This window comes from Lates calcarifer, linkage group LG6, assembly GCF_001640805.2.
Source record: "Lates calcarifer isolate ASB-BC8 linkage group LG6, TLL_Latcal_v3, whole genome shotgun sequence".
Lineage (NCBI taxonomy): Eukaryota > Metazoa > Chordata > Actinopteri > Centropomidae > Lates > Lates calcarifer.
In genome coordinates, this window is record NC_066838.1 from 22,792,131 (window position 1) to 22,810,177 (window position 18,047).

Below are 18,047 nucleotides of genomic sequence, written 5' to 3' on the forward strand. Positions count from 1 at the left end.
TTTTTGACGCCATACTATACTATGACATTTTTTCATGGACGCATACTATACTATGACATTTTTTTGACATTTGCCCATACTATACTATGACATTTTTAGTCACATTTTTGAGCCATACTATACTATGACATTTTAGTCACATTTTTGACGCCATACTATACTATGACATTTTAGTCACATTTTTGACGCCATACTATACTATGACATTTTTTGACACGTTTTTGACGCCATACTATACTATGACATTTTATGACATTTGACCATATATACTATGACATTTTTATACATTTTTTGACGCCATACTATACTATGACATTTTTTGACCGTTTTTGTCGCCATACTATACTATGACATTTTTTCATGTTTTTGACGCCATACTATACTATGACATTTTTATGTTTTTGACCCATACTTACTATGATTTTTTTTTTGACGCCATACTATACTATGACATTTTTTTATGTTTTTTGACGCCATACTATACTATGACATTTTTTTCATGTTTTTTTGACGCCATACTATACTATGACATTTTTATGACAAATTTGACCCCATACTATACTATGACATTTTAGTCACATTTTTGATGCCATACTATACTATGACATTTTAGTCACATTTTTGACGCCATACTATACTATGACATTTTTTACATGTTTTTTGACGCCATACTATACTATGACATTTTTTCATGTTTTTTGACGCCATACTATACTATGACATTTTTGTTTTTTATTTACCTTTTTTGACGCCATACTATACTATGACATTTTTCATGGTTTTTGACGCCATACTATACTATGACATTTTTTGACGCCATACTATACTATGACATTTTTTCATGTTTTTTGACGCCATACTATACTATTGACATTTTTTGACCGTTTTTGACGCCATACTATACTATGACATTTTTTCATGTTTTTTGACGCCATACTATACTATGACATTTTTATGACAAATTTGACCCCATACTATACTATGACATTTTAGTCACATTTTTGATGCCATACTATACTATGACATTTTAGTCGCATTTTTGACCACATACTATACTATGACATTTTAATCACATTTTTGACCACATACTAAACTATGACATTTTAGTCGCATTTTTGATGCCATACTATACTATGACATTTTAGTCACATTTTTGACCACATACTAAACTATGACATTTTAGTTGCATTTTTGATGCCATACTATACTGACATTTTAGTCCCATTTTTGATGCCATACTATACTATGACATTTTTATAAAAATTTTGACCACATACTATAATGATATTTTAATCGTATTTTTGATCTCATACTATACTATGACATTTTTATGACAAATTTGATCAGATACTATACTATGACATTTTAATCACATTTTTGACCTCATACTAAACTATGACTTTTTATGACAAATTTGACCACATACTATACGTTGACATATTTGTGACCTTTTGAATGACTTAGCATACCATTAGCTTTTTATGATATTTTTGACAACATGTTATACTATGACATTTTCATGCCATTTTTATTTGTGTAATTGTGAGTACAACTGGTCAAACATCTGTCATTATTTTTGCTGTGGTTGGTTCAATATTTTTGTCTGGAACAAAATCATTAAAATGTTTCTTATTAAACCTTTTAGATGCATAAATCCTTTCTTTAAACATAACTGAATTTTCTATAAGGAATAATTGAGAATTTTATATAACATAATTTGAAAAAAATTGAAAACAACAATTGTGATTTCATATCATACAAATCATCACATATGGCAAAAATGCCAGATATTCTCTACTTGCAGCTGCTAGATTGTTTTTCAGTATTACATAACAGTTACTGTAAGCATTTGAGATTTTACTTTAACTTAACATGAAGAATATGGCAAATTTAGATAAATGTTGTGTGAAAAGACTATAATATAATAATCTATATAAATAAGAGAATCAAGTATGTGCAATTTTGGAAAAAAAGACCAAAGATTTTGTATTTTTTTAAGCTACATTGTGGAACCTGAAATTTGTTTTTTATCCAGACAACAGATTCAAACTGTCAAACTGCAGCTGAGATAATGACTGACAATATTGAAAAGCATTTAACACTGACCTTCTGTAAATCTTTATGTCTGTCTCCTTTTCTCTGTGATTTGCTGGTTGAAGTTTGAGTTTGAAGTTTAAATGCTGAGGAGAAAATTAGAACCACATTAATATAAAGCTGCAACTATTTAAATCATCAAAATAAAAGCAGAAAGGGTTTCTGGGTATTGAAGTTCAAACTGTGGATACTGTGGAAAAGACAGTAAATCCACAAAGAAACCTGTATGTGGACTAATCAGACCTAGTTCAAGAATTGAATTTGATTCATACACAAAGATAGATGAAGTGGTGCTCTGACTGAGCAGAAGAGCAGTGGATAGAAATGTGCATCAATTTGCATTTTTTTCTTCAAAAATTATATAACATTTGCATTAAACTTGGTTGGAAAAGCCAAAATGAAGAAAAATTATACTTTTTGTAGTGTGACACCAAATGGGCAGAACTACACATTTTTATGACTTAGAGAAAGGGAAGAAAGAGAAAGACTAGAATGAGAAGAGAGGAGGATTGGGGTTGTCTCCCAGAATTATCTAGTGTCCCTGTTTATAATCCTGCTGCACCTTCAGCAGCTACAACAGTAACATGCTGCTTACACGCTGCTGCTTCATTAATGATTCATGATGATGAATGTCAATTACTTGTAATGGAGTATTTTCACATTTCTTTATTGGTACTTTTAGTAAACTGAATACTCCTTCCACCACTGCTGAGAACTTACTGCATAAGCCTAATTCATAGTTAGCATACATCATTTGTTGTCAGAATCAAGTCTGCCTAATCCAACTAAAATCTAAGATAATCTCTAGTTGCTATACTTATCAATACAATTCATTTACCTCGTCAATAATGTAACATCACAGGGATGTCCTCTGGGTTCTTGGCTGACCCATGGAGATCCAGTGAGGCCTCTGCACCATCTGTCTGTCTTGTTGGTTGTCTCTTCTCTTGTAGATGCCTCCAACATGGGTTTACCTTTCTGATGACAGATGATTACTGTAGGAGCCCAGTGGAAAAATTTAAAGAAAGAGAAGATGGTTTTAATCTAAAAGAATGAAGGACTAAATACAGTGTATCTTTTCTGTATTTACTTTGTGGCTTGATCATATGTGACTACCATTGCTATGGCAATAAGTGACAACTGGTATTTGTATGTATGTTAACGGGCTTAGCTAAATCCCATAAAATTGCAATTTGGCATATTTAAACAAAATGCACCAACTACTACAGACCTACTGTTTCACGGGTTAAATCTATAAGATAAGAAAAATAATGGCTTTACTCCTTGAGAAACTGTGTTAGCATCAGTGACTTGAGTTTGTAAGTATGTCCTTACTGAAGTTATAGTTCATGCAAACAATATAAGGCAGCGCAATACAAACAAAATGAACACATCACATGTTAAAGATACACTACAAATAAAATACAAAGGTGTTTGGGCAACATTTAACCACCGGATAAAAGATCATAATTATAATTTGGCTGCTCTTCAGTGTCTTTAGTGATTTTGGTGTAACTGCCAACTGAAGGATGCACCGAAAGCCCATTGCCTTTAGACCTAGAGTTGCTCTTGTGCCTTTTACGCAGATCAGAAATGCATTAATTGAATGCAGTAAGATACAAAATTAAGTGCACACTGTCTGTAAAAACAAAACACAGCTGCAAGTGAGTGTGCAATTAAGCTAATAAGTAAAGTTAATTTCAGGTTGGATATTATACAGACATTCACTCCGGATCCAGCTGCATTACACCCAGTGTTGGCTGTAAGGGATACTGCCGCCTTGCCTGTGCGTGACGGCTCAACTGCTGCGGTTTGTATGTGTCTGTGCCCACATTGCTGCTGCCAGCCCCATCTGTCTACACTGAGATTGCCTTTAATAATAGTCATCATCATTATCAGAAATTCAATTGACCTGTGTTTAAAACGGGGGTGGTGGAGAGAGCGAGAGAAACAATATACTAATTTAGTCTCATGTAGCACACCTTTTTTATTGATAATCTGTAATTTATTTATTTAAATCAATGTCTCAATATAAGATAATTGGAGTTTTTCAGTATTTTCCATGTCATGTGACAAGAGTTTATGCTATACTTTTTTGGACAGCCAATGTCAGTTAAGTCCGCAAATATTCAAGAATTCCGGCCATATAGAACAGCTACAGGACATATATTTTAATTAGTCGTATAATATCCTATAATTAAACAACAATAAAGCACAAAAGTTATGAACCAACAAATGTAATTTATTTAAAGTAGTCTGCATGACTAAATTCCACAGCAGCAGCAATGTAAACAAACGGTGGGCTTGTCCACGTCAAAATATGTCCACTAAGATGGTTGGTTTTGTCACTGACAGGTTCAGATTGTTCTTGTAATTATCTGACCACATTATGGATAGGATTCCTGCAGAGATAGGAGCAGAATCCTGTGGTATTTACTTATCATCTGTATACTTCTTCCTTCACACAACAACACAAACTAACAGGTGGAGGCAGTGGCATTCCAGCAGGTCCTGTGCTCTGCTCAGTAAAACAGCTGTTTTTGTCAAAAGATTCTGGTACCGATTGCCGGGTATACTGTTCTTGATCAATACTACACCGATTCCAAAGATTTTTGTCTCTATCAATCATTTACAAGGGAAAATAAAGTCCAGGTTAAAAAATACCAGAGTTACAGCGGACTATTTATTTGGCATATTTTCCACCGGACATTTAGGCATGACACCAGCCAAAAACCGGCATATGCCGGCCGTAAATTCTGCAGGTGGCGCAATGACTCCAAAGCCAACATTGGACAAACTGAGTGAGGAAACGCCGCTGGATCCAGAGTCAATGTCCGTCAAATAAAGCCAACCTAAAACAACCTCACCGCGGTCTGCTAAACACTTTATCCTTAATCAGTATTAGCTGTCGTTGCTATCTATTGAAGCCTAAGGAAGCAGTTAGCAATACAAACACAGCCAAATAATATATCTTACCTTTGATAAGTAACAGTTCCCGACTTCTGCTGACGGCGTTTTCCGGTCAGTTTCTTGCATTTCCTCCCTTGTAAACAACAACAACTCCTGGTACGATTCGACACAAGCTTTCCATGGTCTCGGTTTCATGGAGTTGAGCAACCATAAACGACGTTAACTACAAGTACGTCGAGAACCTGTGGTTGCATCTTCCCGCGCGCTTTCCACGTGGAGAATTGTGTCCAACACTTCGGTCGCATTTTGCTGACGCCACACGCAAACAAACTACTGACGTTCATTCTGTCTAATCGCAAACGGAAAGTGTTGTCCCATCCTTTCCGTAATCTGTAGTGTTGTGTTTTGTACATGTCTTGACCCTGATACCATATGTAATTATATTTTGTGGTGTCATTGCTTGGACGAAAGAAATCAGTATTTAGGATTATATTTGCATTGCACGTCGGGAACATTTTTTTTTTATCCTCTTCAAACTGAAAATTACTAGGTGACTGCCTTTTTGTTTTGCTTTTGTGTCCCGATCCTCCAAATTACAGTGTGAGTTCCATCTTTTCATTAATGATGGCCAAATGAAGCTTCCTGATGATCCTGCTGATTGGTTCGCCAAAATGTTCATTACTCGAAGCTTCATTCAGCAGCACTCACTGGCGACATCTGTTGGTCAAGTTAATGTGTAGCGGCCAAATCATACATTTAACTTTTTTTTTTTTTTTAAATCAAGAAAATACACAGATATCCCATTTATTACCTCTTTGCTTTTCATATATATATATATATATATATATATATATATATATATATAGAATATATATTGAAGATGAATGAATTCACATGATGACGTTTGTCATTTTTGTTTGTTGGGATTCAGTGCTTGAGGCGACACAGTGGGAGTTGGGGGATTTTTCTTATAAAACAGAACAAGAACTATTACAAATAATGATAATAATCATGGTAATACTAACAAATACTCTGGGAACCTCACCTACTACAAACTCTGCAACACTGACGACGCATGAACCAAACAAATAGACGCTTTTATCCAAAAACCGGCACTCAAAACGAAACAGTGACGTATTCTACGCAAACCGTTTGTCATAGGTCACGTGGTTTTCTGCAAAACGATACAAGCGATCGAAGCGGGGCATCACCTGACACGCCCCTTCATCCTCGGTACACGCCTTCAAATCTTTATACACAGTCTATGGTATTTCCTCGTCAGGTTGCTGGACATCAGTCTAGAACTATAGTGGCTTCTTTGAAACACTAACACCAACTTAGTCCCTATATGTTGCACACCTGACTGCAATAGGAGGTCTATGTCCATGTTGACTTTGTAGTGCCAAATGTGATACACTGACTCAGTTCCCAACTTAAAATGCACAAAGTCCTGCATGGACTTGAACTAGCTATGCAGGCATGTCAAGGAGCCATCATGGAGGTCTTCAATAACAAACCCATCAATGCAGATGTCTGGGCAGTCTTCTCACTGGGTCCTAACCTTGAGTTGTCATTCTGCATCTGCCAGCTTCTGATGGCTGTCTTCTCTGAGACCCTGGATGAGTTAATCCTTCTTGCAAATGCAAGTTATGTTGTCTTTTCTACATTACACCACTTTCCAATATATGTAGCAAATACTCATCCATTCAGACCAGTCCATGATCAACATAGTATTTAAAATACAGTGCTTGTGTTAAAAGAACAGGGCTCATCTATGAATGGGTAAAATGATTTCAGTTTCACTGGCACCACATCATTTACAGTGTGATAATGGCAATGTCAGTGCTGAAATGTGTTTTTATTTGTCGAGTTTCAGGTGAAACACCAGAAAGCTGTATTCACCACTGGATGATCAGCACTGAGAAATGTGTCATTTGGGACGGCATCCAGTCACCTTTTCTATTTGTGACACCTTCAATCCTTAGTACCAAGATGATGCTGCATATATACTGGAATTTATTTAGATGCTTATATTCTTCAGCTGGCGCTGCGCTTCACAGTTTTGCACATTTTGAGGACCTTGTGTTTTTTTTTGAGTTTCATCTCACAGGTCACATACAAGCGGTCAAAACCATTTGATTACTGAAGCATGTTAACAAATCTTTTCTGACACTAATCAATGCAAAACAAATAATCAGTTTCTCTGCTCCATGTTGTTGAGGAAAACAACACTGAATTTATGTACTGTATGGATTTACAAGTGACAATGTATAACTCCAAAAAAATTAAATAGTGTAACATCACTTACAGCTAAGGTGGTAAAAGACATTACTGTTGATACAAAAAAAAGGGGGGGGGCATAAAATGATCAATGTTATTACTAATTCACTTAGTAAAATTTTTTGCCATACCAACACACACACTTGTTTTCCAGGCGGTTCATCGGGACAAATTCTGAGAGAGGCACCAGGATTGGATTTTATAGCAAGACTGCGAAGGAGTAATTAATCAAAGCACAAGTTTTTATATCTCTATAGTCCTGTTTTGCTAGCAGTTAACTAATCATTAGCTCATACAGTAGCATGTAGTATACATGTACTGCACTTCACAGTAAACATTTGAAAATAAACAGTACCTCTTAGAAAAAGTGTAAGTAAATAATAAACTACAAATCCTCTCATCAATATTTTACTGTAAAAGAATGAAAGTAGAAAACATACTGTTTATAAAAACAGTAACAAACTATAAATTCCAGAAAGATGCTATTAATTTTATTGTAGCATAATGGTAACCCGGCTGCCAGTTGTTTACTGTGTTTTGGCAGCAAAAATCTGTGACAGTTGGTTGTAGGAGCCATTCGACATCTGAGATCTGAGATGGTGCTGCAACCACTTTCCTAGATTCTGTCTGATTTGACACAGAATAACCCAAAAACATGTTTTGTGAAGTCACAGGGACCTTTTCTCTCAACTCAACCAGTCAAGGCAGATGGCCACACACCCTGAGTTCAGCTCTGCCTCTGCCCCTGTCGCTTTGTGCTTGCTCATAGTAGGAACTGTTCTGTTGTGTATTGACACTGTATAAATAACATTACCTTGATTTGACCTTCCAAAATCTAATCAGTTAATCACTGAGTCCAAGTGAACATTTGTGCCAAATTTGAAGAAATTCACTCGTAGCATTACTCAGATATTGCATTCAGATGTACACACAGACAATTCAAAAACATAATGCTTCTGACCACGGCTGTTGCCAGCTTGGAGGCATAAAAAGATGCAACATATCACAAATACTATTTATGTATGAAAATGCCATTTCTCACCTGAGACACTGGGGGCTCATACAGATCAAGCTGCAGTCTCTGGACAACTTCATTGAAGTCCCCAGCTTGGAAACACACTACGTCTTTGGTTATTCGAGGTTTGTTATTCCTGTAAGAGATTGCAAAAAGTATAAAGAGCAAAGAGTTACCTCTCTTTCCTCAGACACTATGATGCAATTATGTACAGTAATGACTATTTATTATTTAATGTTTTTGTTGAAGCATGTTTAAAGACTCACCATTCTCCAAAGTGCACTGCTTTCAGTACCCCAACAGCAGCAGTGCTCTGCCAGTCAAAACTCTGACCTACATGGTCAGCATGGGCCTTGGTCCGGTCCTCAAACAGAACCTCTCTGGGTTCACTGGCCCTCGGCAGGTAGTGTAGATTTTTTATCTCATTCATAGACCTGGACAAAAAAGAGAGAGGTTTTTGCTTTTTGAAGGTTATTCTTCTGACTTAACCTTTGGTTTCTTGATTTCCATGTCATCTCCACACCATCTTATGGATATAGAACTTATATCCGTATATTGTCTTTGAAGCTGGGGTTATACCTGCGTCGTTTGAAAGGAGACTTGGGCATGTCAGCTGTGGGCACCATTTGTTCTCCTGGTCGCACCCACATGATGGGCCCATCATCACTCTGAGAGCGACAGTCCAGCTTCAGACTGGACAAGCTTCCCCATGGTAGAGTCATCTATGGTAACACACAGAGAGACATTTCAGATTCAAGGTGTTTAAGATAATTTACTGAGCCCTGCAGAGAATTGGATTATACTAAATCTGATATTAATCATTTTGTTATAACCACTAAAACAAATACTGTATGATGCTGAGACCTGTGGGATTATATTAGAATCTCAGAAATTGTAGTATTATGAGTATTAGGATAATAAGATATTTGTGATGCAACAGCTGTAAAATCTAATCACCATATAATCATAAAATACTCATAAATGTGATTTAGTTAACATTACTGTTATCAGAAGAACAACAGACTGAACAGATGTTACAACAATAACAATGCATCAGCGATGGAATTATAATGGAGCTCGGTACTTGTACTCCTTAATGAGCTTCCCGAGAGCAACATACTGTAGTCAGCATATTAAGTGTGAATCTGGCCTGGGGTCTAGAGGGTGATATACAAGTTATGGATGCACAATGAGTTTAAGTCCCTCCTATCAGGTGGCAGTCGCTGCAGAAATATATATATAAAAGAAAGAAACAAATTAGTCCTTAGAATACTGATAAAATCATAAAAATGAATTTTCCTCTGACCTTGAGAAAGGGTGATTCCTCCAGCATGTCAAGGAACTCTGGGAAATAGTCTCCAACTTCCTCATCTACAGCTCCCACCAAGCTGATCTGTCTCATGGGTCCGGCTCGGTATGTCCCTGAACAGTAAGTCCGGTTCACCTAGGTCAGAGAACAGTTCATGTCATTCAGTATGCCCCAGTTTCATACTAATTAGCTATTGTGTATACAATACTATATCGGTATTGTCTTGGTATACTGTTTTTTTAGTTAGTGTACAAAAAAATTAAATAATCAAGTTTACATACTGACTGTTTTGAGTATACTTGTGTCCAATGTGAACACACAACATACTCAAGACCTGCTTAAATTCAGTATGCAGTGTGTAATTGGGACACAGCTCTCATCAGTTGTTTGACTGTTCATTAGCCTCTATTGCAAACATATCTACAAGATATGACTGCTAATGCAGGACCGAAACTTTCTCACTTCCTTGAGTGGTATTCACTGTTCTAATTTGAGTAAAACAAAGTTACTGCCCCAAGTGAGCAGCGTGTATCATACAATGTTACTGTTGTCCAGCACAGTCCTTTAAGCTAGGAAGTACAACTTGCACTTTCATGCCACAGGTTAATGGCTGTGAATAAACTACAGCAGCACGTCATGCCTAACGGATCCTTTCTGTTCTGCATGAAGAAATCCTCCATCAATCACCTGGCATCAAGGGTGGCCGCACCTCAATATTCGAAGAATGGGGAAATCCATACACAGTCACACTGATGGAAATCCTTATATACTTATAAGTGTGTGGAGCACACACCCCACAGACCACAGCCTTTGTGTTTTACACCATTATATGAAGATTTCTTTCTTTCTCACAGCTACCTAAGTGTAGGTAACTGCACAGAAAATATGCAAGACTATAATTATTGTAGCTAAAAGATCTAAGGCTACCTGGACCTACATAACATTATTATCCTGGTATGTGAACACTGCAATAATGAGAATATGTTTTCTATTCAAGGGCCTATGCTGTTTTATGTACTGACCCAGTAAAGTGCAGTAGACAAAACAAAGCATTTTAGAGAAATCATTCTGCCCTCAAAGCATTAATTTCTTCTCTGCACTCCAGTGGTAAAAATGATCAAAGTAGGTCTACTTTCCCTGCCTAAACAGAAAAGCGCTGAGCTCCCTGTGTCCTCTGCAGATCTAACACCACACATATGCAGGCATCCTAGCTCATCCTTTCTCTTTTCTGCCATTTTTGTCAAGCAATGACACTAGGTATAATCCTGCATCGTCATGGAACAAAAGCAACTGGGTTACAGCTCTCTCTCTCTTGTTGGCACCAGCACAGCTTTTAGACTTAACAACAATAGACTTTGGACCGAGTCAACTACTGGGACGCAAACATGTATCTGAGATCATTCATGACTCCAGCTTGGCCCGGCCCCTCAGCTTCCTGTGTTGTCAGACACATACACCTGGGAATTTACAGTAATTTCTGCCCCAAACACACAGCCATGCCATTTCAGCTACTATTATTAAAGACTTTCTTTTATATTCTTTTAGATCAGATTAGATTTCCTCTAAAGTCTGTTATGCATCCACCTTGCCTCTCAGATTACAACACGAGGCCTGACTGTAACTGGCTACAAACCTGTAATAACACAATTACTGAAGGCATCCTATTCTATGCCACTGCACTCAAACTAGTTTAACATTTATTGAAATCCTTACAATAGTTTATGATTTAGACTATTAAAATTATTATTTAGGTTAACCTACTTATTAATTAGTTGATTGATAGTTTTGATAATAAGATATTTAATTATTAAGAAAAAATCCCAGTCTCTAATATGTGTATTTACTGGTTTTCTTAGAAATGATGGTTAATTAAATCTCTGTGGGTTTGACACTGTTGGTGGAACAAAACAAGCAATTTTAATGTCAGCTTGAGCTACTAGTCCCTGACATTTTTTAGACAACAGTTCACTGAGAAAATAATCACTGAGGCCCTAATTGTGGCCCACTTCAGCTTTAATCAGCTGTTTCTTTTCTGATCGAGACACCAAAGGACCCCCGCTCTCACCAGAGGCTGTGATATATACAGTATATATATTTGGATTCAAATATATATACTGGTGTGCTGAAGTCTGGTGGACCACATATCTTTTCACATACCTGAGAGTGAAAGTTGGCAATAGTGGTGGTCTCAATGTCTTTCTTGCCCAGTATTTCCATTTTGACTGGTGTGTTGGGGAAATTGAAGGCAAAGTAGTCCAGGAAGTCAGGCAGGTAGGCAGCTGCACCGTGCACCACGGCCAAGGCATAGGAGGCTGCACCTCTTGGCTTCTCAGCAAAGGCCAACTCCAGGAACTCCTGGGCAAAACACTCCATCTCAGCTGGACTGAGACAAGCTAACTCATCAGCGTAGGCATGCAGGACTGATCCCCCACCATTGGCTTGCCTTTCCTCATGAATGAAGCGTCCATACCAGGTGCCCGTCTGGAGGGAGGAGCTGCGGATGTAGTGATCTTGGTGGGAGAGGAAGGGGACATGTCCCAATTTGAGAGCATGGAGGTAGGGTTGGTGGTTGTCGACAGTGTCTCTGATAGGCTGGCAATTGCTTTCATGCTTCACTGTGGCAGGCAGAGTAAGATCAGCTCCAAGCCCTGCACACACAGTCTGAACTGCTTTGTTGTGCATGTGTCGGACCTTCTTGGCACTGTGCTCATCTTCACGATGCTTCTTCTTCTTCTTTTTCTTCTTCAGGAGATATTCCTCCAGTGTTAGAGACTTGATGTTCTCATTGTGAGGCCTTGGCTCTACAAGTAGATGAATAAGTTTAAGTCAGAGAGGCAGGGTACTTGCAGAGAGTGTAAAGGATGCTCTGTGTTGCTCTGTGACCCCCCTGAACACTACATCGGAATATTCTCAAACTGACGCATAAAGTGTTAAATTAGCAGTGATGATTCATGATGGTGTGCTACCCACACTCAAATTATTATGCAGGAGTTACCAAACTTACCCATTGTCATGCACACTAACGTGATTGACACTACACTGCAGTGGTGCATACTTAGTTTATATTATAGTTTATATTTAGCTCTTAATAATGGCAGTATTGTTCAGGGTGTAAGAGTAACAATAAAAGTTGTAAAGGAAACCGAGATCTTCTATCACAGAAACACGTTTTACATTCTGTTACAGTAATAATAATGAGAAACCTCTGTGATCGATATTTTAAACCTCTTGCAACGTGTCAAAGACTAATGCGAGACTTTAAAACACCTCTTTGGGAACCCCTAAAATAAATTCAGTTTTATTATTTTTTTTTATTGGACACCCCCCTTTTTCATATGCACAAAATCATATAACTCACCTTTCTTTTTCTTCAGTTCCGCGTGTTTCACATTTGCCTCTGTATTTTCCTTCTTAAGCTTCAGTTTCAGGTCTTTGTCCCGATGCTTTTCTTTGAAATCCTGGGGTTTGGCCTTGACCACTTTGAGAGGCGTGAAAGTGAAGAGCGCAGGTGGCTCGGACGGCACCGCTCGCTTCTTCTGCAGCTGCTCCGGCGGTACCTTCCGCGGCGGCCGAGGAGTGGGAGGCAGAGGCGGCTGCAGGCTCTTCTTCGTGCCGTTGATGAGGCTGTGATTGTGGTGGTGGCTCTGCTGATGGCTGTGTAGGACATGTTTCTCCGCGCTGAAGTTGTGGGGTTTGGGATTTTGCTGCAGCTGATGCGGCTGGTGGGTCCGGTGCTCAGCGTGTTGGTGGTGGCTGTGGTGGTGGTGATGGAGCTTCACTCTCTTCGCTTCTTTCTCAGACCTCTCCCGTTTGTCAGCTGACGGCGACAGGTCCCTTTTCTTCTTCTTTTTCTTCTCTTTGATAAATCGATCAAGACTGTCCCTCACCTTTTCTTCCTCTACTTTCGCACGCAGCAACTCGACTTCAGCTGCCATCTTTGCACGTACAGTACATTTAAAGGACTCGGGACTCCTACCGCGCAGGTCCCCGATAAATTGTAGTCCTCTTGCCGTTAATTTGTAGTTCATTTCAATATTTTGTGTCCGCTGCGCACGCGCAACGTGTGGAACTGTGGGCCCTGTAGTTTGTTGATATTGCAATGCTACACGGGAGTTGGAGTTTGTACCGTGCTGAGTGCGTGCGAAGCCGCACGCACTCACTTCTGCCCCGCTGACGTCATGGTTAATTTAACCACAGCCACGAGAGGCAGTGCTTCACCGTTTATAAATGTTTCTATGTGAAACAAGTAATACACAACTGTTAAAAACATAATACACACTACGATAGTATACTGATAAACAGGAGAAACCACATTAGGCTGTCATGTGTTTAGAGAGCATGTGGTGGCAGTTATAAGAGTTTAAAAACTACAACACCCCCATACATGGGCTCAAAAGGAACTCGTGAATCATGTATAGACCTAAGATTGACCTGCCAAAGATAAGCGCTGCCTCCTGAATAAAAGAAATAACAATACAGCAGTCATGTTTATTCAGTAAACCTTTATTTATCAGTGCATGAACAGAATGCCATGACCAGATTATTTCTTTTCACCCATTTTATATCATTTCCTCTCAGTTCCCTTAAAAAAATAATGAAACGATTTACAGAGGATTTTTTCTGCATGAAGGCAAATATTTATACAGGTGCTGTACAATTTATAAACATTTACAACTACCATGATCAAAACTAAGAGACTTTTTTTTTCCTATGTTGGAGCAATGCAAGGCCACAGTATCATACATGGTAATGGCATGAACAGTAAATAATACAGTAGCCCATCATTCAACAATAAAGTGGACAATAAATTAGTAAGTGGTCTCACAGACCAAGAGATGCATGTGTTACTTCTGTACATCCTTAAACAGGCAGGCTGATGACAGTACTGTGCAAGCAATGACTGGTTTGTGAAACGCAGTGGATGAACCACTAGATGTCTCTGTACTCCACAGTAGCGACATTGAAACAACACCACATTTTGTCTTCAGAGCAGGACACAACTGATCCTATTAAATAAAAAAATATTTTTTCATATGGGACTTAAATCCCTCTTTAATTAAATTTGATAAACTTCATAGTGTAATTTCAAATAGAACTCCCAAAGAGGTGGTCAAGCCATTTTCACACTGTGCAGTATGTGCAACCACCTTTGTGTGTGTGGGGAATTAACTGCATTCTCGGGGAGTCTGGCTTCATTTATAACACAAAAGTGACAGCTGTGAAGTGTTAATAATTAACAGTTAAGCAAAAATATACACACAATTTTTTTCTCACATTAAGGGTTGTGTACTAATTAAAAAATTAGATCAAAAATAGATTTGGAGGTTAGAATGAGCAAAAACAATATGTTTTTGTGCCTACTTTTATGATGATAAAAATACCAATACCTCTTAAAGTTTTAAGTAAGTTGAAGGCAGAGGTCTCCCTACAATCAAGCTCTGTTAATTCAACTCATCTAAATTATGTCTCAATATATGTGTAATCATTTTGTTAAATAATATATGTTTCAGATTAAGTATAGGCGATGCTACAGCTATATCGAAAATACACAGGCCTACCAGTCAGCTTGTATAGATACACACATAGCCAGAGGACCTAAAATACAGAGCTGCTAACAGTAGACAACATTATGAATCAGGCTCATGTGACTGTGTACAGACCATGAAATCTTAGAAATAGAATGCATAGACTGCAGTTTTTATAGTTTCATTATTTTAGATGGTGATGCTTATCTACACATTCTATTTCAATCTTTAAATCCACATTAAAAGTGAAATGACTCAGCGTGGATATGTATACTAACAGTTTTGTTTACATATAATTTCAATAAATTACATTATGCTTTATCATTAACACACATGTAACAAACATTAGAACTATAACCACAAGTATCTGGTCTGCTGATTGATGCATATAAAGCTCCAGGGTAGTCTGCCCACCCTGTGATAAGCTAATAGGATCAGAGTGTATTTTAGAGTGTATGAATGCATTCACACACACACACACATACACACACACGCACACACACATATAGTTCACAACTCTAGTCAGGCTCTCAAAAACATAAACAGACTGTAAATGACTTAGAAGACGCTCTGTCAATCTTTGCAGCCAATTTTAAGAGAAACTCACCAGCCTCACTTTTTAATACATCCATCAGTGACAGCAATGGTGACTCAATCTTGCCACAAAGAGAAGCTGAGTGACTGTATGAATATGCCTTAAACCTTCAAAGTGATAAAAAAGCAGGATCCTTCATCGTAGTGGGTAGACAGGTAGAGCATTTCATCCAATTACCCACAAACAGTCTCACAGTGAGTGCAATACAGAGCAGCTTCTTTATAACCAGAGTCTCTGATTGGCACAAAATAAACATCAGTGTCACATCTAAAAATCACACTCAGAACCCATCTGTCACACACGCATGGCCACACATTATCATACAGTACGAATACTCATGTAGGTACAAGCACATATGTCAGATCAGACGTCAGCAGCTTGATCCAAGCTAACTGAGGCAAACTGGGTGGAAAAAAAATCATAAGCAATGAGAAGCTATTTTGCTGGTTACACAGTGATCTGCTTTGTCCGAGATTGCTAAAAAAAATCCTTCCATTCTTAATGTCCATCTTTCAGAGGCTCAGCTTTCTCTTGATAAATGCAGAGAGTTCTGGAGAGATATCAGATGTCTGCGTATGTTGTGTCCACTTGGGACTGGATCTTGGCAGAACTGGGAACTTTCCATGGGCCAGGAGTGATGGGAGCCTTCTTGCTGGTGGTGGTCCCATTGCAGCTAGGGTCCTGGATGCTACTGCTTGAACCCCTGGGGTCCTTTCTATTCACTTCTTCAGCTGGCCCGTGGTACTTACTCTCATAATATTCTCTATCCCCCTTCTCTCTTCCACTCCCTCGGCTCAGGGTGCCACTATCAGCATTTGACCCTGCCCTCTCCCTGTGGGGATGGGACTTTTGTGCCGCTGCCTCTTGCTCAGCCCTTTTGCCCTTCTTGTGGCGTTCACTGGTCCCCAAGCTTTTGTCTCCACTCTCTGTAGCCCCCCTCTCCTGCCTGTAAGCTGCATCTTCCTCCTTGTACCTCCAGTCCTTCCCTTCTCCGGAGGAAGTGCTGGGCTGTTGGCCAGCTGGGCGCCTGGGGCTCTGGGGCTCTTCCAGGTTCTTCAAAGGCACAGCAGGGTCATGCTCCCTCTTGGAGCTCTTCCTGGAGCTAGATGAGTAGTGGTCTCTTTGCCCTTGGTTTTTTCTCTCCTTACTCATATCCTCCAAGGATCCACTGTGGCCTCGCTCAGTTTTTCTGGGGCTATGGGAGCGCTCTACATGATCTGCCCAGCCATCAGTGGCTCTTCTGGGACTAGCAGACTTGGAGTCACTCCTGCCTGTCTTTCTAGTCTGGGTGCTGGGACTGGTGGTGCGCCTATGGTTGTGGTGAGGGATCTGCTGTCCTCTTGATCTGCTAGCTTGCCTACCGTGCTCCTGCCCAGCACCAGGGGACCCAGATGTCGTGGGGTCCCCTCCAGAGAACTCATCAGGGACAGATATTTTGGGTGAAGATGGGGACAGTTCCGAGGTAGAGAGGGAGACAGAGGATGGAGAGGCTGGAGATGACTGCCCATCAGATACAGAGAGTCTGGGAAAACTTGAGGTTGGAATGGTTACTTTGTCCTTTGAACCTGAGAAGCAAGCAGGGGAGAGTAAGAAAAGGTTCTACCTTAGCTAAAACCTCTGTACTCAAAAAAACAACAGAAGCTAAAATATCCCCTTAAATGAGCTATTTTGAACATTCAAACTGAAAGATAATTACACGACATGCAAAAGAAGCACAATATCCTGATATTGTGAAATAAGATGTTTTCCATCCTAGCTCGCTTTCTGTAATAGCCCTCTGTAATATCTCGCCAAATATTTGCCTTGTTTGAGATATATATCAGACATGACATAGCCATCAATGAAAAAGGTGCTAGCGTTCACCCAGCACTGACGTTTCAATTTTCCCCTGAGGTGATAAGAATTGCACAGCTGTGACTGAGAGCAGATATATGCAGCAGAAAACCGGAGAGAGAAAAAAGAAGAGTGATGGACTTAGTGGTGCTGAAATGAGTTTTTGGATTTCTAGGAGCAACAGCTCATAGAAATTCATTCTAATTTTGGTCTTTGGATTGAAAGGTTGATGCCAGTGAATGCACACAGATCCTTTTACCACTTGTCACTCGCTGATCAATATCTAGTTAAGGACTTTTCTACAGGTCGCCAACTTCATTCACACTCAGGATGAGGGTGTGTGTTCAGTGGCATCAAAGGTTTAATAATACCCTTAAAAAATAACTTGCAGGGCTCTGAAGCCTCCCAGCGCTCCTGTTCTTCTAGGACTCACTGCTTTAGTTCAGCCCTCCAGAGAAGAGTCTACTTAAAACACAATGGGTATTT

The 18,047-nt window shown here is 39.1% G+C and overlaps 2 protein-coding genes and 1 long non-coding RNA gene across 5 annotated transcripts in view; all 3 read right to left on the reverse strand.

The window, feature by feature from the left end:
- The window catches only part of LOC108887990 (uncharacterized), a 9,982-nt gene extending 4,141 nt beyond the window's left edge, over window positions 1-5,841 (reverse strand). The window contains exons 1-3 of the long non-coding RNA XR_001961727.2: window positions 5,071-5,841; window positions 2,933-3,089; window positions 2,107-2,180 (exon numbers count right to left, since the gene is read on the reverse strand). This is a non-coding gene — a long non-coding RNA (uncharacterized LOC108887990). The remainder of the gene's footprint in view (window positions 1-2,106; window positions 2,181-2,932; window positions 3,090-5,070) is intronic.
- LOC108887157 (lysine-specific demethylase 9) overlaps window positions 1-13,592 on the reverse strand; it is a 23,713-nt gene extending 10,121 nt beyond the window's left edge. Inside the window, exons 1-6 of the mRNA XM_018682434.2 lie at window positions 12,967-13,592; window positions 11,766-12,409; window positions 9,606-9,743; window positions 8,879-9,021; window positions 8,566-8,733; window positions 8,327-8,435 (exon numbers count right to left, since the gene is read on the reverse strand). Of these exons, the coding sequence (XP_018537950.1) occupies window positions 8,327-8,435; window positions 8,566-8,733; window positions 8,879-9,021; window positions 9,606-9,743; window positions 11,766-12,409; window positions 12,967-13,543 (1,779 nt within the window). The 5' untranslated portion in view covers window positions 13,544-13,592. The remainder of the gene's footprint in view (window positions 1-8,326; window positions 8,436-8,565; window positions 8,734-8,878; window positions 9,022-9,605; window positions 9,744-11,765; window positions 12,410-12,966) is intronic.
- Window positions 13,593-14,095: 503 nt separating this feature from the next.
- Window positions 14,096-18,047, reverse strand: part of magi3a (membrane associated guanylate kinase, WW and PDZ domain containing 3a) — a 102,476-nt gene continuing 98,524 nt past the window's right edge. For all 3 annotated transcript variants that reach the window (XM_018684406.2, XM_018684336.2, XM_051071380.1), the window contains one exon: window positions 14,096-17,293. In XM_018684406.2, the coding sequence (XP_018539922.1) occupies window positions 16,290-17,293 (1,004 nt within the window). In that variant the 3' untranslated portion in view covers window positions 14,096-16,289. The remainder of the gene's footprint in view (window positions 17,294-18,047) is intronic.